The sequence below is a fragment of the Psittacula echo genome (genome assembly GCF_963264785.1).
Source record: "Psittacula echo genome assembly, chromosome: 3".
In the NCBI taxonomy this organism is placed as follows: domain Eukaryota; kingdom Metazoa; phylum Chordata; class Aves; order Psittaciformes; family Psittacidae; genus Psittacula; species Psittacula echo.
In genome coordinates, this window is record NC_137736.1 from 123,947,925 (window position 1) to 123,974,799 (window position 26,875).

Here is a 26,875-nt window from a genome sequence, read left to right on the forward strand (position 1 = left end):
TCACTGCTGTATGTTTATAGTGACAAAATCCAGTGCCACCGCAGACTGACACTATTACTGCTGTGTGAGTTGTGATCGTGCTGAGATCAGTGTGGCAAGGCTCCAGCTGGCTACAACAGGAGCAGGAAAAGACCAACTGGTTTCAGGTTTCCTTTCCTAATGATACCAAACTGTGCTCTTTGCTGATCTATTTTGTCTAGACAAGAGATGATAATACCACTAGGATCACGTTTCCTGCTGTGCTGTGGCAGAGCAAGTAGTGAACAAACCCCGACTTGCTTCAGAATGGAAAAACAATTGACATGAATATTTAATGGGTGTTTTTATTCACAATTAGGTATTTATGGCAGCCTGGGAGGCAGAAATGGTAATATTTTCCATCTTTTGAGGAGTTTCAGATAAGGCAGTCTTTGTATAATGTGCTTTTAAAGCCATTCCGCACTGAGCACGCCTCATGCTTTCTTACCCTTCTCTCTGCAGAGAGAAATGCCAGCTGGGGATTCAAAGGATGGGCTCCCAAATCCTGGCCACAAATGCTGCTGATCTCTCATGAGCTAGCAGAGGCCTGATGTATGGAGATGTGTGGGAGCTTAGTGCCTCTGCTTTCTCTCCAAACACGAGGGCTTTGGTTGCCTCCTGAAAGCTTTCCCAAGTGCAAGGGTTTGGCTGGTGTTTGGGGAACTGGGGAGCATTAACTGACCGTGCAATTTCCTGTCACCCATGAGACAAGGAGGTGGCCCCATTTTTTCATCTCTTGTGGTGGAATTGGGATCTTGAGGATATGAAAACGTGGAAAGTTCGCATCCAGACTGTGATTTAAAACACACATCCCCCCACCCAGTGGTTTAGCCTAGAGGAAGAGGTTTGAAGCTGTGTCCTTTGCTAGGGTATTACATGGATTTTATATTGGTGCCTTTTTTAACTCGTGTAAGACCTTTCTGCAAAGCTTTGAGGTGCAGAACCTCATCAGAATGAAAGAGATTGTCTATCACTGATGAAACCAATGTTCTGAGAAAGTTGGGGCTGTTCAGCCTGGAGAAGAGAAGCTGTGTGGAGACCTCAGAGCAGCTTCCAGTGTCTGAAGGGGGCCTACAAGGATGCTGGGGATGGACTCTTCATCAGGGACTGCAGTGACAGGACAAGGGGTAACGGGTTCAAACTGAAACAGGGGAAGTTTAGATTGGATCTAAGGAAGAAATTCTTTACTGAGAGGGTGCTGAGGCACTGGAATGGGTTGCCCAGGGAGGTTGTGAATGCTCCATCCCTGGCGGCGTTCAAGGCCAGGTTGGATGAGGCCTTGGGTGCCATGGTTTAGTGTGGGGTGTCCCTGCCCATGGCAGGGGGGTTGGAACTGGATGATCTTAAGGTCCTTTCCAACCCTAACTATTCTATGATTCTATGATTCTGTTCACTGTGAATGGGTCAGGTGAGTGACAGAGTGCATTTTGATGACAGCCATCAGAAATGCTGATGAAGCCTGAGTGAGGGGGCTAATGAAAAGCTGGGGCTCTATCACTGGGTTTCCAAAGGTCTCTTTTCTGTCTTCAGACCAAGTTCGAAACAGCTACTACATCGGCGCCGATGGCTCTCTCAGACTGATGCTCGCCAATGGCATGGAGGTGGCCCTGCAAACCGAGCCACATCTGCTGGCGGGCACTGTCAACCCCACGGTGGGGAAGAGGAATGTCACCCTGCCCATCGACAACGGCCTCAATCTCGTGGAGTGGAGGCAGAGGAAGGAGCAAGCGAGAGGGCAGGTCACCGTCTTCGGACGTCGGCTGAGGGTAAGTGAGAAGCGTTTCCAATTGCACTTCCCACCTCATCAGTTCTCAGTCTCGTGACACAAAGGGATGGGGATTGTGTTGTCTGCAATAGGGATGAGGCTGCAGGACGCAGAACTAGCTGTTCACTGTCAGTGAACAACCTTTATGATTTGAATATACACATCTATGCTGATGTTCTCTTGGCCGTCACAGGTAGGATTGCTGATTTGCCTACAAGTCCTCTGCGACACTGGGAATGTGTGACCTCCCATGTGTGACCACAGGTTTAACCATCATGACAGGCTGTTTAAGCAAGTGAGAGATGATCATAGCTACAAAATACTGCACCAATTAGTGTAGGTATTTTCTCTCTGTGCTGCTGCCAGTAATAGAACTGAGCACCAAAAGTTTTCTAAGCATATGAGGACAGGCTGAGAGAGCATGGTTTGTTCAACCTGGAGAAGGAAGACGATGGGGAGACCTTAGAGCAGCTCCAGTGCCTAAAGGAAACCTGGAGAGGGGCTTTGGAGAAGGGCCTGTAGGGACAGGACAAGGGGAATGGCTTTAACCTGCCAGAGGGGAGACTGAGATGAGCTCTTAGGCAGAAGCTCTTCCCTGTGAGGGTGCTGAGGCGCTGGCCCAGGGTGCCCAGAGAAGCTGTGGCTGCCCCATCCCTGGCAGTGTTCAAGGCCAGGTTGGACACACAGGGGCTTGGAGCAAGCTGCTCCAGTGGAAGGTGTCCCTGCCTGTGGCAGGGGTTGGAGCTGGATGAGCTTTAAGGCCCCTTCCAACCCAAACCATTCTGTGATTATGTTTCCAGGGAAGCCTCAGAATAATATCTAGATTCCTGATACTTGCTGATCTGTTGAACTTGGGCTCTCAGGGCCGTGCATAGCAATTGTCATTGTTCCTCTAAGTGAAGTGTTACAAACAGCTCCAGCCCGATGGTCCTTTCAGTGCTTGAGACTGATGTGTTTTGAAAACCTTGCTCCACACAGTGCACCGCAGACTTGTCAGGGCTGTTTAAAGATCTCCCCCTGCTAACTGCTTGGCAAGGCTGGTAACTTGTCATAGGAAGTCCTGTGCACTCACCCTGCACCTTGCTGGTCTCAGTCATGAGCTGATGAGCGGCTGCTGGGAAGCTGCTCAGCACCTGGCAAATTCAGAGCCTTGGAGAAAGATGCTTAATGCTGTGCAATGCCACCACTGTAAAAGGATTGCAGCTATTCAGTTGCACTTCAGCTTTGCAGCAAATATTAATCATAGAATCATAGAATGGTCAGGGTTAATGCTCTGGTTTCTGGATTCATGTTTCCCAGTCCTTGCTCTTCACCTCTCCCTCTTCCCTTCTGCGTGACCCCTGGCATCTTGGTGTGATTTCTCCCACCTCTCCTCACTCACACTTGTCAAGTGTTGCTCTTCACCCTCGCCAGCCCAGCCTCTGCTCTTTTCCCCTTGTTTCAATAGCCCCATATTTTGCTATCAGGAGAAAACAGTAGTGAAAGCTGAAGCTAGTCCTTCAGTGGGAACTGGTCTATACCTGCAGATCCCTTTGTGTTGGGTATTTTCATTCTATTTTGTTATTTCATTTTAAAAACGAATGGAATTTTCAGGCAGGTTTTCTGTTGAAAGGAGTGACCCTGATGAAATCTGCCACAGCTATTTGATGTTCAAAGCAGTTTCCATTCCTTTAGCCACAGCTCAGCTGCCCATGCCAGTTTTATCTTCCCAAATTCTCACAGTAAATTCAAAAGCAGAATGTGTCTTTGCTTTAATATTATCCTGCAGTTGGAAAAAACACTTGCAAAATGAGTTTTCAGGCTGGTTAATGATGTCCCTATAAATCTGCCAGCATTTATTCACATTTTGAGCCTTTTGGGACCCTTCTAGTGAAGCAGAAGAGCATCTTACATGGTTGAAGGACTCAGTTATGGCTCTGTTCAGGGGTTCAAAATAGCTGAGGGTGTACGAGATGCTTCAAGCTGCTTGTCTGTACCTGCATGGCAGCATCTGCACCCCTAAGACATAAACCTGCAAGGTGCTAATTGCCTCCCTGGGGATTGCCTGACGTTTAACATTCTCTGTGTGTCATGTTCTCCCCTTCCCTCATCCCAGTAATTGCCGCTTTCCCTGGCAAGGGAGAAGCTGAGGGAAATTAGGTTCAACATGTTTTTGTTCATTTGGGGACATGTTATCATTTTCAGCCATATGTGAGTAAATCACTGTTTTCCCTCTCCCCTCACCCCCACTGCCCACATGAGACAGCAGCAAAGACATGGTGCTCCATGGGGAAAGAACATACCCAAAGGCTGCAGCACCATTCTACAAAGCCTTTGAGATTAAAACAGGATCTGGCCACTATAGAAGAGGGAGAGCATTCTTTGTTCTGCCATCGCATGGATCCGCATAGAATCATAGAACAGTTTGGGTTGGACAGGACCTTAAGATAATCCAGTTCCAACCCCCCTGCCATGGGCAGGGACACCTCACACTAAACCATGGCACCCAAGGCCTCATCCAACCTGGCCTTGAACACTGCCAGGGATGGAGCATTCACAACCTCCCTGGGTTTTCTTCCTTAGATCCAATCTAAACTTCCCCTGTTTAAGTCTGAACCCATCACCCCTTGTCCTGTCACTACAGTCCCTGATGAAGAGTCCATCCCCAGCATCCTTGTAGGCCCCCTTCAGACACTGGAAGCTGCTCTGAGGTCTCCACGCAGCCTTCTCTTCTCCAGGCTGAACAGCCCCAACTTTCTCAGCCTGGCTCCATACAGGAGGTGCTCCAGCCCCTGATCATCCTCGTGGCCTCCTCTGGACTTGTTCCAACAGCTCCATGTCCTTTTTCTGTTGAGGACACCAGAACTGCACACAATGCTCCAAGTGAGGTCTCCCGAGAGCAGAGCAGAGGGGCAGGATCACCTCCTTCGACCTGCTGGTCACGCTCCTCTTGATGCAGCCCAGGATACGGTTGCTTTCTGGGCTGCGAGCGCACACTGCAGCCGGCTCATGTTCATTTTCTCATCAACCAACACCCCCAAGTCCTTCTCTGCAGGGCTGCTCTGAATCTCTTCTTTGCCCAACCTGTAGCTGTGCCTGGGATTGCTCCGACCCAGGTGTAGGACCTTGCACTTGTCATGGTTAAACTTCATCAGGTTGGCATCAGCCCACCTCACAAGCGTGTCAATGTCCCTCTGGATGGCATCCCTTCCCTCCGGCGTATCAACTGAACCACACAGCTCGGTGTCATCGGCAAACTTGCTGAGAGCGCACTCAATCCCACTGTCCATGTCACCGACAAAGATGTTGAACAAGACTGGTCCCAACACCGATCCCTGAGGGACACCACTCGTTACTGATCTCCAGCCGGACATTGAGCCATTGACCACAGCTCTTTGCGTGCGGCCATCCAGCCAGTTCTTTATCCACCGAGTGGTCCACCATCAAATTGATGTCTCTCCAGTCTCCACACAGCCTTCTCTTCTCCAGGCTGAACAGCCCCAACTTTCTCAGCCTGTCTTCATACGGGAGGTGCTCCAGTCCCCTGATCATCCTCATGGCCTCCTCTGGGCTTATTCCAGCAGTTCCACATTTTATGAGCTGTGGCCCTTCCTTCCATGGTTGTGGGGTATCCTTATTCTTACATGTTAAAGCAGACCTTTTCCCTTCTATAGCACACACCCCATGGAAAGTTGTGATGCTGTGATCCAACTGCAGTTGGATATCCCAGCACTGTGATATCTCCGTAAACTGACTGGCCTCAAATTCAACCCATCACTGGCCAACAGCAACACAGAGTCCATCTGCAGTGAGTACATTCAGGTCCAAGGAACAGACGCCTTCCTTTTTAAACAAACTTGAGGCTTTCAATGAAGAAGGACATAAAATAATCTGACAATGGAGCAAATAGGACAGCCAAAAGAGAGCTGCTGGCTCAGCTCTTTTATTCCCTTAACCATGGAAACTCCTGTTGTAAGTAACTTTGTTTTTCCCAAGACCTTGGTAGCATCAAGACCAGACAGTCCCCAGGACCAGCGTGACCAGAGAGGGATGTGCTACTACTGCTCCTGGTGTGTTGACTAATGAGAACAGCCCAGCATCACCTCCACAAGGTGTTGAGGTCTGGAGATGCTCACCGCAATGGTTTTAGCAATTCACTGGGGAAATTGCTTTGTAGGCAACCATTTATCACTTGGATGTTGTTGGCTCCAGGAGCTCTCATTGCAGAAGTATTGTTTGCCCTCCTCTGCTGAAGGTTGCCAGAGTGTTTGCAAGAGAAAGCTTCCCTTTCTGTGCTCTTGTGCTCCCAGGGCATGGTGTTTAATTATCATTTAAGCTAAAGGAGTTCCCTAGGAAGCACTGGAGAATCAGAGATGGTGGTATGATTATGCTCTTGCTTTCCCAAAGCAAGCTAAGGGATTGAATGAAGTATTATGGAACATGAGTCTGGGGTTAAATGTAGTCTCTTGTATATTATAGAGGGATGTCAAATACACTGTGAACTGAGGATTTAGATTTTCCCTGTCTCAATCCTGTGCTGATCACAAGCCTTGTCAAACACTCTGAGGGGCAAAAGCTTTTTGCAGGAGCTTTTTAGACTCTGTGCCAGGTTAAGGACTCTGGGATGTAGCACCTTATATAGCTGCTCACCATAACACATGGGTATTGGACTGAAGCCTGCGGCCTTTTCAGTTCTTCTACAGAAAATTCCCTTCTGTTCAAGACATGCCATTGAACAAGGATGAGTTCCATGTTTGAGAAAACAAATCACTAAAAGCTCATGAAAAGGAAAATTGGTTCCAACTAGTCCTGCAGAAATCACTTGCCAGAGCATGGGGAGAGTGGGATGACTTAGGGCACCGGTAATGGGATACAGGGATTTGGACTGAGCTTAAGAGCCATCCGGGGACCTGTTATTTGGTCCTTCCAGCACAGAGAATGGCACTGCTGCTGGCACAAGGGTCAGGGGACCATTTTCAGCCTGGATGTCAATCCCAACCCTGGAAGAGCTATTTCCAGCTCTCTTGGCAGAGACCAGGAGCAGCAGAAGCTGCAGCTGCTGGGCTGGAGCTGCTCTGTGAAGAGGTGGAAGGCAGAGATGCTGTTCCTTCCTGCTTTGATTTTTTTGCAAGAGATTGCCACTTCTGTTTCCCTATTTATGCAGCAAGAGCCTACGAGAGACAAAAATGCTCTTAGTTCTATGTGTGCATCTGTACTTAGAGTCTTGATAGCTTTGTAGTTATTTTCCAGCTCACCTGTTACAGCGGGCTGTTGGCTGATTCCGTCTTCCATCACAGATGTACATTCTATTTTCCCCATATTTAATTAGAACATTATCTGTTTTCCACAACGCTTCTTCCCTCGACTCATACCTGCCTTTTACCATTGTTCTTCATTAATTGAAAATCACTGTTGCACTTGCCTCCTCTTACATCATCCTTATAATAACATCATGCGCACTGATTCCCCAGCTCCCGAGGTGCCTTCTTTTGAATTCCAACGTTGTGGTGTCTCTAAGCTTCAGCACAGGCACAGAATCATAGAATCATAGAACAGTTAGGGTTGGAAAGGACCCACACAGCACAAAAGCACTGCAGTGGTCCTCCCTCTCCCTCTCCTGTTCCTCCAGGGCTGAGGAACCCCTTCTTTGTTCTACCCCATCCTTTCTCTTGCTGTTCAGCACTCAGATACTCCCTCATCCCTCAAAATATAGTGGGAATTCAACCATACACCCTAAAGCCATGGCCAAGATCAAAGCCAAACCAGGGCTGAGAACAGTGCTTGGGTCAGGAGTGTTGGCTTTATCCAGAGGGGCATAAGGCAGTGTTATAACTTGGTCTGAAGACCTTGCAGCAAGCAGCAAACTCTGGTTTATTGCCTGCAGCTAAAGGGCTGCAAAGGGAGTTTGAAATTCATCCAAGAAGAGTCTGTACCTTTCTAGAGAAGAGAGGTTCAGCAAATGAAAGAGATTTAACAGTGGTGGGATGGCAAAAGAGCTTTCTTCATTGGCAAGCTCATACTGGGAATGTGGGGGTTTCATCCTTGCTCAGTGCTTTGCTGCTGTGGCAATGGGCCTTTGTGAGTCTCCTTGCACACAAGTTGTATTATCAGCTTCTTTTTCTGTTGCTCTGCGCTGCAATCCCTGAATGAGAATGTATTCCTGCTCCTAGCTTTGAAGTAGATACCTTTGATCTTTGGAAATGCAGAGGCAGTGGAGGTAACAGGAGTGTAATTATTTAACACCGAATAACCCCAGGACAATGAAGCTAAAGCTGCAGTGCTCACACAAAACCTCCTGCTCTGTGTAACATCTACAGTGGTCGAAGCCTCTATACTTCATCTCAGGGGAAAGGCTCAGCCTCCAGTGCCTGCAGTATATTCTCTGAGTATATAGACTCAGAGAAAAACTCTGATTTCTACTATGTTGACACAACATCCATCTTCTTTCTCCAAGTATTACTTCTGATGTGCATGGCAGCAAGACTGTATAGCCTAGGTTTGAGAAGCAGAGTACCTCGCAAATATTCCTTGCAACAAGTTATCACTTTATCTTCTGTAGGTCCGTAATCATACCTGCTGTAGCAGTTCTAAGCCTAGGTTTGGGATATGAGCAATATGAGCAACACTTCACCGTGGTGATGTTTCAGAATTATCCTGGTTTTCTGCCTCTCTCCTCACTAAAGTCAACAGAAGCAATGTAGGATAAGTCTTTACTTTGAAAACTGCCTCTTATCCAGAGGCAATGAACAGACGGATACTCTCCAGTGTGGTCTAAAGAGGTATTTGGTGAAGAAAAGGGAGATCTTTGTAACTTGAACTCTTTCCAGCTTCCTAATTCTCCCTCTTTATCCTGTAGGTTCACAACAGAAACCTGCTGTCCCTTGACTTTGACCGTGTGACAAGGACAGAGAAGATCTATGATGACCACCGCAAGTTCACTCTCCGCATCCTCTATGACCAGGCAGGGAGGCCCAGCCTCTGGTCACCCAGCAGCAGACTGAATGGGGTCAATGTCACCTATTCCCCAGGAGGACACATTGCAGGGATTCAGAGGGGCACAATGTCAGAAAGGATGGAGTATGATCAGTCTGGCAGGATTACATCCAGGATCTTTGCTGATGGCAAATCATGGAGCTACACTTACTTGGAGAAGGTAAGAATCCTCTTATCAATCAGAGTTAGTGTGTTTGGTGCAAATGGGCTTTACTCCTTTGACTTCAGTAGAGCAGTGCTCCTTCACATCAGCTGATTTATGGTTCTTATGGTCCTATATTCTTCTGCCTTCTCTAAGGTGCACATATTAACTTTGATGCCAGACCACCAAAGAGCAGTTGAAAACAGCCTGAGAAGTTTCTTCCCAGCCACACTGAGCACTTGTCTTAATGCTGTGAAGCTTTGGCATTTGAATTTTTAAGCACGATACTCCTTTGTTGAGCCAGCTGCAATGTAAAATATCTCCAGCTGAAGTCACAGGAGTGAACAGTAGGAATTTCCAATAGGATTTTCCATATGAAAACAACCCATACAATCTGACATGCTGCCTTCTTTGAGGGGCCCATTCCTGCTTCGTAGGAAATACATGTAATTATGTATGAGGCATGAATCCAGTCAGATTATTGTAGCACATTGCAGCATTGTCTGTAGTCTGCACTCTGTAAGTTGGCATGGGACTTAAATCCTTCTGGGTATTATCATTCATCATTATACTGCCCAGTGTTCTATAGATCCATACTCGGCATACCTGGGGCTGGAATGTTCTATTCCCGAGTTTTGCATAGAGCCTATGCCTACAACAGTTTAAGGAAACTACATTAACATAACCTTTAAAAAGCAGAAAGTATCGACTTGCTCCTTGTATTATACAATCCGTGTGGATTGTTTGTTCTATGCAAAAAAGATCCCAGAACAAATAAGCAGGCAGGCAGAAGTTTGGAGTAAGAGAGTAATAGAAGATACGGAGACACAGTGAATTAATTAGGCATTGGAAGGTGTCAGGGGATGCTTTTTCAAGCATTGTTTAAGTAGCTCTACCAATTGTATTCGTTTAGTGTGCAAAAGCTATTGGCACGAGGAATTTGGGTAGAGGCAGCTAGCTGCAGGGTATTGATTGAAACAGCTGAGCATTCTGAACTTAGACGTTCCTCTGTGCATTCTTCCTGTGACCCACTCCTACTTGGGGACGCTCGATGTGCTGTGCACACCTCTCACCATTTAACCCTGTGGATGCAAAGATTTATGTCACTCGCCCTACTCTTTGGATTGGAGAATTTTGCATGTTTTGTGAGAGTTCAGTAGCATTTTGACTGAAAACCAGGAATATAACCTATGCTTTTCTCCTTCCCATCCAGTCCATGGTGCTGCTCCTTCACAGCCAGAGACAGTACATCTTTGAGTTTGATAAGAACGACCGGTTGTCATCGGTGACCATGCCCAACGTTGCTCGTCAGACTTTAGAAACCATTCGTTCCATTGGTTACTACAGGAACATCTACAGGCCACCAGAAGGCAACGCCTCGGTCATTCAGGATTTCACAGAGGATGAGCAGCTCCTCCACACTTTGTACTTGGGCACGGGGAGACGGGTCATCTACAAGTATGGCAAGTTGTCCAAGTTAGCCGAGATGCTCTACGACACCACGAAGATCAGTTTCACTTATGATGAAACTGCTGGCATGCTGAAAACCATAAACTTGCAGAATGAAGGGTTCACCTGTACAATCAGATACAGGCAGATAGGACCCCTCATTGATCGGCAGATCTTCCGCTTCACTGAGGAAGGCATGGTGAATGCACGCTTTGACTACAACTATGACAACAGCTTTCGGGTGACCAGCATGCAAGCAGTCATCAACGAGACACCTTTACCCATTGATCTCTACAGGTATGATGATGTGTCAGGCAAAACTGAGCAGTTTGGTAAATTTGGAGTCATCTACTACGATATCAACCAGATTATCACCACTGCTGTCATGACTCACACTAAACATTTTGATGCCTATGGCAGGATGAAGGAGGTCCAGTATGAGATATTCCGGTCTCTTATGTACTGGATGACTGTGCAGTATGACAACATGGGGAGAGTGGTTAAGAAAGAGCTGAAGGTTGGACCTTATGCCAACACAACAAGGTACTCATATGAATACGATGCTGATGGCCAGTTGCAGACAGTGTCTATGAATGACAAACCCCTCTGGCGTTACAGCTATGACCTAAATGGAAACCTCCATTTGTTGAGTCCAGGGAATAGTGCCCGGCTTACACCGCTCAGGTACGACCTCAGGGATAGGATTACTAGACTTGGGGATGTGCAGTACAAAATGGATGAAGATGGCTTCCTGAAGCAGAGAGGCAATGATGTTTTTGAGTACAATTCAGCTGGCCTGCTCATCAAAGCCTACAACAAAGCCAGTGGATGGAGTGTGAAATACCGCTACGATGGGCTAGGAAGGAGAGTGTCTAGCAAAACCAGCCACGGCCATCACTTGCAGTTCTTCTACGCAGACCTGACCAACCCAACCAAGGTCACCCACTTGTACAACCACTCGAGCTCCGAGATCACCTCCCTCTACTATGACCTCCAAGGCCACCTCTTTGCAATGGAGCTCAGCAGCGGTGATGAATTCTACATAGCTTGTGATAACATTGGCACTCCTTTGGCTGTCTTCAGTGGGACTGGCTTAATGATTAAGCAGATACTGTACACAGCATATGGGGAGATCTATATGGACACCAATCCCAGCTTCCAGATCATCATTGGCTACCATGGAGGGCTGTATGACCCACTCACAAAGCTTATCCACATGGGACGGAGAGACTATGATGTGCTAGCGGGTCGCTGGACAAGTCCAGACCATGATATGTGGAAGCATCTGAGTAGCAATAACATAATGCCTTTCAACCTGTATATGTTCAAAAACAACAACCCCATTAGCAACTCTCAGGATATCAAATGCTACATGACAGGTAAGACATTTAAATTCATTAACATATTCTAAAGCTTGCCATGGTTTAACCCTGCCAGCAGCTAAGCCCTACAGTGCTGCTTCCTCACTCCCCACAGTGGGATGGCGGAGAGAATTGAAAGAGTAAAAGTGAGAAAACTCATGGGTTGGGATAAAGGCAGCTTAATAAGTAAAGCAAAAGCCACATAAGCAACTTCTTGTGCCCACCCCAGCCCACTCACTGGTGGAGCAAAAAGGCCTTGACTTTGTGTAAGAACTGCTCAGCAATAGTGAAAACATCCCTGTGTGATCAACACCGTTCCAGCACAAACCCAAAACATAGCCCCATACTAGCTACCGTGAAGAAAATGAATTCTATCCTGGCCAAAACCAGCACAATAGGTTTCTTCCTTCTTAGTATCCTAGTCACTACGAGGTTTTCCAATGTTTAATATAATGGACACAAGCTTTTCTTTGCCAGTTCACCCCTATGTCCAGAGCATGTTTAATTCATTCGCGTAGATGGAGATGGTAATTCCCAAATTTGTTTCCTTTCCTTTTATTTGGTGTTCTCTTTATTTTGCTTCCAGACTTTCATTCCCTCAGATATCCCAAGTTTAGCAAGCAGTTAATGTGCTGATAACCTTTCATTTTGTAGAGGGGCAGCTCTGTTTGCACAGTTTTGGCTAGAGATTTATTTGTAACCAAACAAATGACATGCAGATTTGTTTTAGCAGAATGACAACAGCGATTTAAACCTTTTATGACGGTCAGCCTACACTACCCAGGTAGTTAATCAAAGTTAATCTGCCCCACAGATTTAACAGTTTCTACTAAAAGTCAATAAATGTAGGTGGGTTAGACTCAAAAGCCAGGTTTTAGGCCATACCTACCCCACAGCTTGACATAACTTCTGAACTGCTTCCTCAGGACTTTGTTAAACGGCAATAACATCAGCTCTATGTATGGGGGGTTTATGCAGAAAACCATTCTGTAGATTAAATGTCCTTCATATATTCATAGCATCCTAGAATAGTAATATCATTTAGGCTGGAAAAGACCTTTAAAATCACTGAGTCCAACCATTAACGCAGCACTGCCAAGGCCACCACTAAACCGTGTCCCTAAGTGCCACATCTACATGTCTTTTGAGTACCTCCAGGGATGGTGACTCCACCACTTCCCTGAGCAGCCTGTTCCTATGCTTGACAACTCTTTCTAATCTCCGGTCCAAACCTGCCCTGGTGCAGCTTGAGGCCATTTCCTCTTGTCTGACTGCTTGTTACATGGGAGAAGAGACCGACCCCCACCTCACTATAACCTCCTTTCAGGTAGTCGGAGAGGGTGATAAGGTCTCCTCAAAACCTGCTTTTCTCCAGGCTAAATAACCCCAGTTCCCTCAAGGAACTTGTGCTCCAGACCCTTCACGAGGTATGTTGCTCTCCTTTGAATATGCTGTGTCAGGGCCACAGCACCCTCACAGTAAAGAATTTCTTCCTTACATCCAGTCTAAACTTCCCCTGTTTCAGTTTGAACCCGTTACCCCTTGTCCTGTCACTACAGTCCCTGATGAAGAGTCCATCCCCAGCATCCCTGTAGCCCCCCTTCAGATACTGGAAGGCTGCTCTGAGGTCTCCACACAGCCTTCTCTTCTCCAGGCTCAACAGCCCCAACTTTCTCAGTCTGTCTCCATACAGGAGCTGCTCCAGCCCCTGATCACCCTCGTGGCCTCCTCTGGACTTGTTCCAACAGCTCCATGTCCTTTTTATGTTGAGGACACCAGAACTGCACACAATGCTCCAAGTGAGGTCTCCCGAGAGCAGAGCAGAGGGACAGGATCACCTCCTTCGACCTGCTGGTCACGCTCCTCTTGATGCAGCCCAGGATACATCTATCACAACCTTCCCGTATGCAACAATATTTGTGTTCCCCTAAGTTATGAGATTGGATTAATAGCAAAAAACAAATAATGCTACAGAATATAAATCCTAGGTTGTTCTGTTCCACTTGGTTTTCCAGCCATTAGGATTTGTGCTTCCAGGCTCTTCTGTAATAATCACAAGGATTAGATTGTTTGGGGGTTTTTTTAATGAAAAGCTGTTTTCTCCAGAGCTCAGAAGTTGATGCCATGAGGGAAGTGAGATATGCCAAAAGATGCAGACTGAGATCCTGTGTGATGGCCTCACTCTGATAATTAAGGCTGTCAGGGAAGACGTTGAGATAACTTCTATCAGAAAATGCTTATTTGTCAAAACTGAATTTGTTAATGGGGGGCGTTGAGCTTGAGAGATTTCTCAGCAGGAATGTTGTAAACAGCTCTCAAAATTGCCTCAATGATGAATTCCAGCATAGCCTAAAAGAAAACTTCCCTCTTGGTTTTCAACCTTTGCAAGTTACATGTAAACTAATGATGGAAAAGTGGAAAGGAAAAATTAAGGAGTCAAAAACCAAAGTGGAAGATCTGTATTTGCAGTTGCTGCCTTAAGCTGATCTATCATAGAATGGTTTGGGTTGGAAAGAACCTTAACCTCATCCAGTTCCAACCCCCTGCCGTGGGCATTGATGCCTCACACTAGACCATGTCATCCAAGGCTCTGTCCAACCTGGCCTTGAACACTGCCAGGAATGGAGCATTCACCACTTCTCTGGGCACCCTGTGTCAGCACCTCAGCACCCTCACAGTAAAGAATTCCTTATGTCTAATCTGAACTTCCCCTGTTTCAGTTTGAACCCGTTACCCCTTATCCTGTCACTACAGTCCCTGATGAAGAGTCCATCCCCAGCATCCTTGTAGGCCCCCTTCAGACACTGGAAGCTGCTCTGAGGTCTCCACGCAGCCTTCTCTTCTCCAGGCTGAACAGCCCCAACTTTCTCAGCCTGGCTCCATACAGGAGCTGCTCCAGCCCCTGATCATCCTCATGGCCTCCTCTGGACTTGTTCCAACAGTTCCATGTCCTTTTTATGTTGAGGACACCAGAACTGGTTGTTAACAGTTCCTTCAGGACGTATTAACAGAGTTTTGTTTTTCTGCTCAAGTAAGATAAGGCAAAATTTCCAGGCCTGTCTTGGTGCAGGTGAGCAGGTTCCCACCCATAAAATCAAGATGTTTAAACCCAATACTTTAATATTTTATATGCACTGAATAACTTTTTCCATGGTCTTAAAAGTTCCATTTTGGTTCTTTCAAGAGTACAGAGCTCAAATGCACTTTTTAAGTCTCTCCACTGCCAGTGCATTTAAGAAGCAGGTGGCCAGATGGGATGAGTGCCGTGATGCAAAGCTGCTGCTCTGGCATTTCTTCCTGCTGAAGCTTTCAGGCATCTCATGGGCAGGACCCATGATGAGAGTGTCCTTGTCATCACAACCAAATGTGCCCAGCGAACCACTTTCTGACCCTCCATCCCCATTCTGATCCTTATGTCCTTATGGGAGCTCAGCACCCAGGACAAAGGCGAACAGCACGTGCTTTGGTCTCCAGTGATGAGGTTTCTGAGCTCATAGGTACAAATTGGAGGCACATGTCGAGGGGAGAGCAGAGAAGCAGGTATTTATGCTTTGAGAGGCCCATTGTTAAACATGAGTATTTTAGTGATTGTACACTTCATGGCACAGAGCTTTGCTGCCAGCTTCAGCAATCCTGATGGATTGAACTGACATTTCCATTACATGTGTCTGCATTAAGCACTCTTTTTTCTTTGCCCTCAAATGAATTTGCTGTGAAATGTGTTGGCAGGGTTACTGTAGCTGAAGAAAAAAAGCCCCTCAGTGACGTGAAATGCACTTTTCTGTCAAAAAACTTGTCACTGCCTCTTGGCAAATTAATATTTTCCCCTCTGGTTTCTCAGCTCCACACCTTCCTCCCATGTTTTGGGATTGCTTCTTTTTCTGTGTGTGTGTTCTGGATAGTCCAACACCTCTTCCCGAAAAGAACAAACTCCTGTTTGCAAATGTTTGGAAAGCCAGTTTAGTATCAAAAGAAAAAGGCCTGTCTTGAATCCTTCAGACACGTTACTTGGTTCTTGGCTGTTCAGCATCCCTGCTCTGTGGTCTTTTTAACAGTTGTGAAGTGCTTGGGAAATGGTTCCTGCACCAACGCCAGCCTTCACTGGTTTACTTTGGTCTCCTGACCACCAGGTCCACAATATGTACATCGAAGGTCTTCATTTGAGGAAGAAGTTCTTTACTGTGAGGGTGCTGAGGCACTGGAATGGGTTGCCCAGGGAAGTTGTGAATGCTCCATCCCTGACAGTGCCCAAGGCCAGGCTGGACAGAGCCTTGGGTGCCATGGTTTAGTGTGAGGTGTCCCTGCCCATGGCAGGGGGTTGGAACTGGATGATCTTAAGGTCCTTTCCAACCCTAACTATTCTGATTCTGTGATTCTATTTCAGATGAGAAGGATTTGGAAGCAGGCTGGCTTAGCACTAAGCAAGGAAAAACAATCAAATGAGCCTTTTAATTTCTTTCCCTCCCCCTCCAAGCTCTCTGTTTCCAGAAGACACTCCAGAATCAATCTGTACACTGAGTGAACAGAAGTGGTTTTATTACAGAAATCCTCCCCCTTCCACATGGATTGTTACAAGGGCTTCTTGGACATCTGCCCAATGGCAATGTTTTGGCCTGTAAGAAAACAAACAACAGATAGAGTGTTTGTTTGGCTCCTGGTTCTCCAGTCATCTGGAAGCGCCTTTTTTGCCACTCGCACCCATAATGTCCTTTCTTGACCAGCTTTTCAACACACTCCTTTAGTCTCATGGGCAATAGAGAAGAGATATTAAAAGATGCATATTTGGTTATTTAAATTGATCCCTTCTTCAGATCGTTTTAACGTTTATCTTGTTTAGCAAAATGAAAATCAAGCGTCTTGCACGGCCAGCACCAACACAATCCCAGTTACATCCTAACACTTAATACCCCATGGAGCAGATATTAGTTGAACTTTACCTTCATAGGTTTGGCTTGGTTCGGAAGGGACCGTAAAGCTCATCCAGTTCCAACCCCCTGCCACGAGCAGGGGCACCTTCCACTAGAGCAGCTTGCTCCAAGCCCCTGTGTCCAACCTGGCCTTGAACACTGCCAGGGATGGGGCATATACACTGATTTTCACTGTAATGTACCTTGCAAGTAGTGTGGAGGCTGATTTTAAATGTCACTGTAAAAGGTGATGTGACTTTACGCCGTTTTAATACTCAAACTACACCTTCTTATGAAAAATGCCAAGAAACTCAGGACTGAGGTGAAAAAGCCATGGGAAAGCCAGAGGATATGTCCGTGAGCACCTGCTAAATGACTGTGATGTTTGTCATGGATGTCCTGCTGTTCTGGCTCACTTATCTCTAAATTAAGTCTTCAGCATGCAGGCCTTTTGCGAGTCCTCAGAAGAGGGATATTGTGTCTGAGATGACTGTAGGACTGCACAACACTTCCCATTCATTTGGAGCATTTCAGCCTCCATTATTGCGGTGGTGTTCCTATGCTTCCCCTGCGCACCTTACAGCAGTGCCAGGTCCCTGCTGCTGAAGGTTAGATGTGCATTGACTTTGATTTGGGTGTCATTTGGTCACTGCCAATGCTTGGGAAATGCAGAACTGGACTGTGACTGGATGTGGAAAGCCTAGCTTTGACACACGGTTCTTTTGAAGACCATTGAGATTTGTGCTCTTCACACTAAATAGGCGCTCATCTTTTTGGCCAGTCCTGCTACAGTGCCATCAACACAGGGTCCTCCTCTGTGACTTCTCCTGGGCAATCCTGCTGGAGAGATCAGGTAACAGATAATGTATTTATGCTTCTCTTCCCTTCCAGATGTCAACAGTTGGCTGCTCACCTTCGGGTTCCAGCTACACAACGTCATCCCCGGCTACCCCAAACCAGACATGGATGCAATGGAGCCGTCCTATGAGCTAATCCACACGCAGATGAAAACCCAGGAATGGGACAATAGCAAGGTGATCCATGCAACTCCATACTGTACCTCACATGCTTATCAGCAAACTATACAGTCACAGTCTTTATTAAAAGCCCTCTATCATCATGTGCTCCCAGATGAACTGGGAGATTAAAAGCACCTCAATCCCCATTACAGCCATGAAATCTGACTGAATAATCCCATTTTATGGTCCTTATTGCCATGGTGGTTTTTGCTGTGATGTTTTCTGGTGGTTGCTCAATTGAACGGTGTGTTCCTGTTTCTTCCTCCCACAAGAGGCCCTGTTATCACATATCAGAGGCTCAGTTCAAATGCCTTTGCACCAAAGATACTTGGAAGTTTAAAAAAAGCAAATCTTGATACAGAAATAGTTTCTATGGAATATTTTTGCTAGAAATTTATCCACTCTGGTTTAAAATGTCTTAAACAAGTCCCAGTACTTGCCTAGGAAACTGTTCTGCATTGCAGTGGGTCTCACCAGAAAGAAGTTTTACACAAGTTAACTTTCGTATTACCTAATGGGGTTTAATCCCAGGTCATCGCATCCTACATTGAAGAACAGGCCTGCATCACAAGCCACTTCGATAGAGGCTTGCAAGAAATTCAATGATGAAATTGGCAAGAATGAAAGCTTTTACAGCCCAATCATTTCCCCCTCTTTTCCTGTTGGGAATTACTTAGCTGAAACATGGAGGCAGCATTGTTAAAGGTCTGCACACTGGGTCAGGATCTGAGAGACCTGGGTTACCTTCTGCTTATGGGTTGTATGACCTTGCAAAAGTCAGTTACTTCTCAGGATACTCTTTAATCTCCTAGCCTGGTTTATTCTGGGGTTGTTGCTCTGTATTCAGTCTGGATCCTCATTAGACTGAATTCCTGCTTGCTGTGTACTCAACCATCACTAGAACAGCGAGGCACCATCGTGCTTGGGGAGATCGGGATGTAACATTAATATATACCATAATAAAATGCTAACAGTAGGAAGTGGAAATGATTCCAGCTGTTCTCCTAGCCTCTTTATCTATGAGTCCACTGAAATCTCACTGTCCTGCAGCAGATTCTTGAGGTCCTGTACACATATTACACCAGGAGGGTAAAATACAGTGTCACGTTTCCCGAACCACAAAAGGTACCACTCAGAGGTATGAACAAGATACTGTGCATTAATAGAACAGTCATGTGTCAGCCCATCCTTCATGCTCAGCCTTATAGCAACGGTGAGGACAAGCTAGAATGCACCATCTTCAACTTCAACAAGAGATTTATATTAAGCCTTATCACTTTATAATAGGGGGAGACAAAAAGAACTGTGCCTTTTGCTACAATGGCTGAGTTGATGCTTGAAAACGCCGCAAGAACTCGGTTGTGTTTTGGAGCTCAGAGATTCCTCTTTTGCTTCTCACTTCTTTAGATTAAACAATAAAATGTTAATAGAGATTATTTCTGTAATGAGAAATAGCCTGAGGATTTTTCCTCCTCTCTGATGTGACACAGACTCCCCAGGCAAAGCTGTACAGGAGAAAGCAAACAGGGAAAGCTCATTCAGAGACTGCACAAAAGATTGTCTCTGAATCATTACATGCAGTAGATAATAACTGTCATAGAGCTGCTATAGAAATTGTTATTATTGGTGTTGCTATCATTATTATTATATCATTATTCTATCAGTTGTTTATTATTATTATTATTAGACTTATTGAATAGCCAAGTAACTTGACAGCTTGAAATGAAGACTGACACTTGCTCATGCAGGCAGCTGAGCTGGGAATAAAACCAAGGATCCCCCTCCTTTCTTCCATCCATCCATTTTAGATGAATCTGCCTGAATGAGCAATAAGAAAGAAAGGAAATCTCCATGTCCCTTTCAGGTTTTTAAAGCAAAAAGCTGCAGTGAGGACCATGCAGGGACCTGCTTGCTAAAAGAGGGCTTTACACAGCCGTGGGGCTTCCAGATGAGTCACTTTTACAGTCAAGTGTTGAAAGTGGGTTTTAACCATTTCAGGCTGTTTCATATCCTTCCCCTGTGTTATGACAGCAGCAAAAGATGAGCATTTTTATCGTAGTCTACACTTGCAGGATCACGCTGTGATAGCAAGTGGCTCTCAAATGTGATAGAGCAGGATCCCCTTCGTTTCTGGCACACCCAGCATATCATAGCATATATTTGCATCAAATAGTCCCCTTCACAATATGATACCTGAAAACATGATCTATTTGCTCCTGAGCAAACACTGATGTTTAACAGGAAGCTCTGTTCACTCCCAGCCCTTCTAGCTATATATACACGCTTCCATACGTGATCCAGCCCTCCTTCCTGCTGGTTCTCTCTGTATTTATGGATGAAGCCTGTGGAAGAAAATAGAAACTTTTGAAAATTCAGAATTAACCAAAGGTAAATGGGAGCACAGGAAATATTTTTAGCTAATATTAATATTACATATAAATATATATTCTTATGTATTATATAAATACACAAATATATAAATGTAAGAGATAATATTAAGAATATTTAAACAAATATTAGCAATTTTTAGAAATATTAACAATATTTTTAGACTGATCAAAGTGTGAAATGATCTTCCAGAGCATATGGAGTGAGCTCCAGATCTTTTGTCATTTAAAAGTAGCCTGGACAAGGCACAGAACAAAGCCCATCCTTTCAATCAGGGATATTCAGTAGATGATGCACCACAGCTTTCTCATCTCCGTGTCTTCCAATCCCAGGTTTCTCTGGGTCACATACCCGGGTAAACCATAGTTAATTTGAGCTGCTCCACTGGCTTCGCTGATCAAAGCTGTGGCCCAGCAGATTGAGTCAGTTCTTTTATCAGAGAGGAATGAATAACAGGAGCACAGCAGCAAAGCAACTAACTCCACATAAATGGCTGTGTTGTTTCTCTTCAGAGCGCGTAGCCAGAGGGCCCTAGCATCTCCATCCAAAACATTGTTGGTTCTTGCCTTCCAGGGCTGCAAGATGGGAGGGATAATTCTGACTTCGAGCATCCACCAGCTCAGAAAGAGGCAGCGTGTCATAAACCTTGCTCTAACCCCCTGCAGCTCTGCAGTGACATTTAAAATCCAATACTCTGTTGGGCAGCACTTTCTCCCCCGCCCTCCTCTCTGCAACCATGAGGCTGTCACTAAATTGTTTGTTGAACAAGTTCAGTGTTATTGGCACCAGGGGACTCTGGGTGACCTCTGGCATATTGTGGAGCTGATGTACCTGAATCCAATTTCTCTTCTTCTTCTTTTTCCCTCTTTATTTTCCCCCTTCTCTTTTGTCTTCTTGAACTGACAGGTAATTGCTTGAGCCAGAACAACTCTATTTGCAGGGAGGAGTGTTTTGGAGCCGGAGCTTATATTGTTAACTACATTGTATTATTAACTACCCTTCTCTCCATCCCATGAGCACTGCGCCTCCAGGAAGGCTTCTGTTTTCTGCAGTGCTCATTCCAGGCTGTGCTGGAGGAGCAGCTTTTGGTATCCCCTATGGAACAGCATTTTGGAGCTCTGGGATGCTCAGCTAGGGAGTAAGCTTCAGGGCTGTGCTTTCTGGCAGAGCTTCTCCCAAGGACAAGCTGTTTGAGGGGCTGGCTTTGCCAGTGTTCATCATTCAGAGTGGGTATCCTGACGTTGAGGGTGCTTTGTCCTGGTATTGGGCCATCACACTGTGAGCACCTCTGTCCGTCAGCCCCTAGTTATGTTATGCAAAAGCAGTGGCCAGTTTTTACTGGATCTAATGCAAGGAAGGGAGTTTAAGTCTCAAAGACATTAAACTCTTGAAGCTTAATGAGAATAGATGAGCAAGAAAAGAAGGCAAATCCTCTTATTTCCCCGCAGATGGAAACCTGCTTGATGAGCTCAACTTTATGTCCTTGTAGCTGTGTACACTGTAGAGATGGAGGAGAGACCTGTCCTCTAAACCCAAGAGTGTTTCATTCATTGCTAATCAAACAGCATCTACTCACTGGCCTTGCTGGCCAGTTGCTCACCTCCAATGTCCTACGTTGCAGGTTCCTAAGCAACGTTGGTTCCTGCACGTTGGCAGGTTCCTAAGCAAGCACATTGCCCCTCAGCAGGAAGTGCAGCCATGCTAATGGATGGGTGCTTGATAGGCTGCTGTGGTTGATCATCCATCTGAATGGGGACACATATTAGAATCATAGAATCAACTAGGTTGGAATAGACCTTTAAGATCACCAAGTCCAACCTTCACTCTCTTCAGGTGATGGCCGGGTTGAATGAAGCAAAGAAGCTGATTTCCAAAGAGTGATTTTGTTAACAGAAAGGTTGGGATAAATAGCAAGGAGTTTATTTCAGAGAACTCATAACTTCCAAGTCGTTTAAAGAAGTGGCTTTCTGTGTTGTAAACCATATGGTGGCAAGAGAAACACCTATCTGTGTATAACGGCACAAGGATGTAAAGTAACTTGGAAACATGTTCACTTATTTCACATGTTGGATCCTTGATGGGAAATTAAAGCTTTCAGTCTCACACTGGAAGGCGGTATTTAAAAACAACAGATGATGCTATCTGGCTATGGTATTTCGAATCCTCAAGAGGTGCTGGCAAAATGCAAGAGGCTATTCAGAGATCTCTGTAATGTGCTGTTCTCTTGAGCTCCGTGCAGCAGCGAACGAATCATGAAGGTCGTTCTCTTCTCTCCAATGGGTTGTTAGTAGATAAAGTGAAATGTCACCTAAGGACATCTGATTAAAAAAGGGCTGTGAGGAAAAACAAACCCAGCATATTTGTCACTCACATCTAGCAACAAACATTGAAATGACTGTGAGTTCCCTGCTTCCTGCCCTAAAACTGGTTTTATAGATACCTTGCTAAAAGCAGCAGCATTATTTTAGAGAGTACCACATGCCATTGCAGCATTTTCTGTTCCTTTTCATTGCCAGTTCGTTAAAATGAGTTCTAAAATGAAACAGAAATGGTAATTTCAAAGTAGAGGACATGCTGCCTCTTTGAACTACATGTAATCTGTTTGCCTCCACCCCCTTTCTATTCACAGCAGAGCAGATAAGCTAGCTGTACACTGGTGTGCCTGGATTTGTTGGGTTTACTGTTTCAGTTGGATGTGTTTGCTTTTCCTTTTAAAAGGTGATGTTCCCAGATATACTTTTTCATCAAAGAAATGCACTGAAAAAGTCATTTCAAAGTCATCCTGGGCTCTTTTTCAAGATAATAGAGATGTGGTTAGCTATTGTAATAGTTAAGTGATGATGATGTTCAGCATTACAGCTTTGCACATGTCTAATTTCCTACTTCCCAATGTGACATAAGATGGGGAGAGCCCAGAATGCCTATAACCAGTCCCCCTTTGAGTGTGATTTTGTTCTTGATTAAGACACCTAAATTTAGGTCTCTGCCTGTGAACTTGGTATCCAAGCTCTTATTATAGCCAGCAGAGATCTACAATGAACTCAGTTGCTGATGCCATTTCGGATCATAGAATCATAGAAGCATAGAATGGTTTAGGTTGGAAGGGACCATAAAGATCCAACCCTCCTGCCACAGGCAAGGACACCAGGTTGCTCAAAGCCATATACAGCAACCTAGAGTTTCCTCATATCTATCCTCATATGCATATCCTCATATCATATTTCTGGACTTCCTCATTACTACAGCACGGATTACCTACACTCTTCTAGAGCAGCAATTGGTGGCCCAGCAGGGCTCCCCATAGTGTTATAGATGATGTTCAACACCACCCATTTAGGTGACTTGTCCGTGAAGCCCAAAGGACAGTTCAGATTATCAGCTGCTAAGAGCTACGAGCGAATGCAAGACTTAGACATGTAGATGTCTAGATATGTGCTATATGTGTGCACCCACTGTAGTCTTCCAATGTCTAGTTCATGCAGGCAGTGGAGCTCACTTAAAGGGCTGTCCAACAGTTACAGATTAGTAGAATCATAGAATGGTTTGGGTTGGAAAGGAACTTAAGATCATTCGGTTCCAATCCCCCTGCCATGGGCAGGTAACTGCTCAGTTTCTTTGCCAGCTAAGGTGGTTCAAGCTCTCAACTTCACAAATCTCCCACCTACTGTGTCCTCCATGCTTGGAGGTCAAGAGATTCCCAGCTCTGTGGCTTTGGACAACCGTTGGTTTTAGCCACCAGGAAGTGCCAGTGTCAGTCCTACAGTTGTACAGGCAGCATGAGAAATGCATTCCCAGTGTAGAGAAGGAGACTAACCTGGATGGAGACCAAGAGGACATCAACAAGGCAGTTAGCCTGGTATCCTGTGTGTGTCTCCTGAGGCAGAGGATGACAGTGCTTAAGACAGACATGTAATCCCTTAAACTTCCAAGTCCTGCCAGTAGCAGGGTGGGTGCTGTTTATTTTCTTTCTAAATGGCATCCAGATGAACAGTAGAGTAGTGGAAATTGTATGAGTTCATATAGTGTCACAAAGGCAGTATGCAGCTAGACCAGGGGAAAGTCCAGTATTCTATCATTGGGTCATAAATGGCAATAAAATAAGATAAATAAAATAAATATAATATAATTAATATAATATAATATAATATAAATATAATATAATAAGGGTTTCCTTTTGTAATGGGCAAATACTGATCAGAAATTCAATGCTATTTAGAATTATACCATAAAATGGAAAATTGAAAATTCCCTCAGGCCAGAAGGTCCAAGATTATGGAGCTTGAGTAAGGTAGATCATGGCACAGCTGTTGGCTGTTATACCTGTAGTATCAAAGCATGTACCAACCAGGCTAGCATCCATCCTAAAGTCAATGGCAAACCTCTGAGGGAGCTGCAGTGCTGAATCCTCTGTTTATTTAATGCTTTGAGACCTTTCCCTGGAAATGGCCACTGTGGAAATGAGGGTTTATTTCCTTTCTCTTGCCATGCTACAAGTCTTGTTGGGAGGACCACACTGAAATGCCTGCATCATCTGAATTGTCTTAGAGTCACAGAATCAACCAGGTTGGAAAAACCGTGGCAGAGAGTTTTGTCTTAGCATCCTTTTGCTTTTGTGATATTTGAGCAAATGACTGGTCATGAAGAGGGGTCTGTAAGAAACTGGTGCGGCCATGAATTGATGAGAGCATTTCCAAAGACGTTCTGCAGTAATGCTGAGCTGCTCACTCGCTGTGTGCTGGCTCCATTATACGCTAACAGCAAAAGTGACTTTGTGTTGTACCTGACTGCAAACGATCCGCGCTGTTGTCTCTCTGCGGTTTTGATTCAGTGTAAGCCAGAACTGGAGCATCAGCTGTGTCTGGCCTTAGCTCAGGGAGCCTGACATGTCCTAGAGGGTTTGCAGGAAATAGGATTTGGATTTAGGGCCTTCCTTAACTTGAAAAAACCTGCTTGGGCCAGGTCAAAATGAGATCTAGAAGGTTTGTGGCCACTCTGAGGGTCATACCTGTAATGCAGGGCTTTGGAAGGTAGCACAAGGAGTTACAAAGTGAAAATAGAGGGAACTTTTACAAGTACTTCCAGACTTTTTCACGGAAAATCTGAAAGCCTTTTATAAAGCATTGTGGCCACAACATGAATGGTTTCTTATGTGCAGGTGAAGAACACTGAGACAGAATATAATTACATGTCCAAATGGTGACCCTCACACCTTTTTCACCTTTACATCATTATTTGAGATAAAATACAGTTCAGTTTATTGAAACAATGACAGGAAGGGGGAATAATCATAGAACGGTTTGGGTTGGAAAGGACCTTAAGATCATTCAGTTCTAACCTTCCTGCCACAGGCAGGGATGCCTTACATTAGACCATGTCACTCAAGGCTCTGTCCATCCTGGCCTTGAACACTGCCAGGGATGGAGCATTCACAACTTCCCCGGGCACCCTGTGCCAGCGCCTCACCACCCTCACAGTAAAGAACTTCTTCCTTATATCCAACCTGAACTTCCCCTGTTTCAGTTTGAACCCATCACCCCTTGTGCTATCACTACAGTCCCTGACAAAACATCTCTTCCATTAAAAAGAACTAAACATCTGAAAAAGTGCTATAAGGGAAAAAAAACCCAAGCTTCTCATTAGATTCCCCACTTCAAGATCTTCCCCACCCAAGATGTCCTGCTGGTCTCCAGCACGCTGATAATGCCTTTGGGTCATCAGTCTTCTCTTTCTAACACATCTTTCCCTTCTTTCTCTCCCTGCTCAGTCAATTCTGGGGGTCCAGTGTGAAGTGCAGAAGCAGCTGAAGGCCTTTGTCACTCTGGAGCGCTTCGAGCAGATCTACAGCTCCAGCATCGCGGGGTGCCGGCAGGTCAAGAAGAACAAGAACTTTGCCTCTGGAGGCTCTATCTTTGGCAAAGGAGTCAAGTTCGCCATGAAGGACGGGCGCGTGGCCACCGATATCATCAGTGTGGCCAACGAGGACGGGAGGAGGATCGCGGCCATCCTAAACAATGCCCATTACCTGGAGAACTTGCACTTCACCATCGACGGGGTGGACACGCACTATTTCATTAAGCAAGGGCCATCGGAGGGTGACCTGTCCATCTTGGGCCTCAGTGGCGGGAGGAGGACCCTGGAGAACGGCGTGAACGTGACGGTGTCCCAGATCAACACAGTGCTGAATGGAAGGACTAGACGTTACACGGACATCCAGCTCCAGTACGGCGCGCTGTGTCTAAACACTCGCTACGGGACCACCTTGGACGAGGAGAAGACCCGCGTCCTGGAGCTGGCCCGACAGCGCGCTGTCGCCCAAGCTTGGTCCCGGGAACAGCAGAGATTGCGGGATGGGGAGGAGGGTGTTCGCTCGTGGACAGAAGGGGAGAAGCAACAAGTGCTAAACACGGGCCGGGTACAGGGCTACGACGGCTATTTCGTGATCTCAGTGGAGCAGTACCCCGAACTCTCAGACAGCGCCAACAACATCCACTTCATGAGACAGAGCGAGATGGGCAGAAGGTGACAGAGAGGGGCGATGAGGTGACTTCTTGCCAAAGACAGCTACTCTTTTGTGGCCACTTAACCTGACTGTGTTGTACTCAATCCTTTTTCTAAACTGAACAAGGCAGGGGGGGAGGGAAGGAGAATAGAAAGAGAAGGAATAACACGGTTGCACTGTAACTCATGCAACATCCCTTTTTTTTCCCCTCTCTTTAATTTGGCCTTCACACGTGTTTCTTTGCGATGAACAGAAGGTATACTTTGCCGTAGTGTGATCACAGTGAAATTTACTGTCTCTTGTCCTTATTTTTGTTGGGTTTTTAGTTTCCCCCCCACCTCTACGTGAGGAATTT

At 45.7% G+C, this 26,875-nt stretch overlaps 1 protein-coding gene across 1 annotated transcript in view; it reads left to right on the plus strand.

The window, feature by feature from the left end:
• TENM4 (teneurin transmembrane protein 4) overlaps positions 1-26,544 on the plus strand; it is a gene marked incomplete at both ends in the record, with an annotated part of 363,192 nt that extends 336,648 nt beyond the window's left edge. The window contains 5 exons of the mRNA XM_080612995.1: positions 1,549-1,784; positions 8,619-8,915; positions 10,111-11,725; positions 17,506-17,648; positions 25,786-26,544. Coding sequence (XP_080469121.1) covers positions 1,549-1,784; positions 8,619-8,915; positions 10,111-11,725; positions 17,506-17,648; positions 25,786-26,544 — 3,050 coding nt within the window. The remainder of the gene's footprint in view (positions 1-1,548; positions 1,785-8,618; positions 8,916-10,110; positions 11,726-17,505; positions 17,649-25,785) is intronic.
• Between the last annotated feature and the right edge of the window lie 331 nt (positions 26,545-26,875).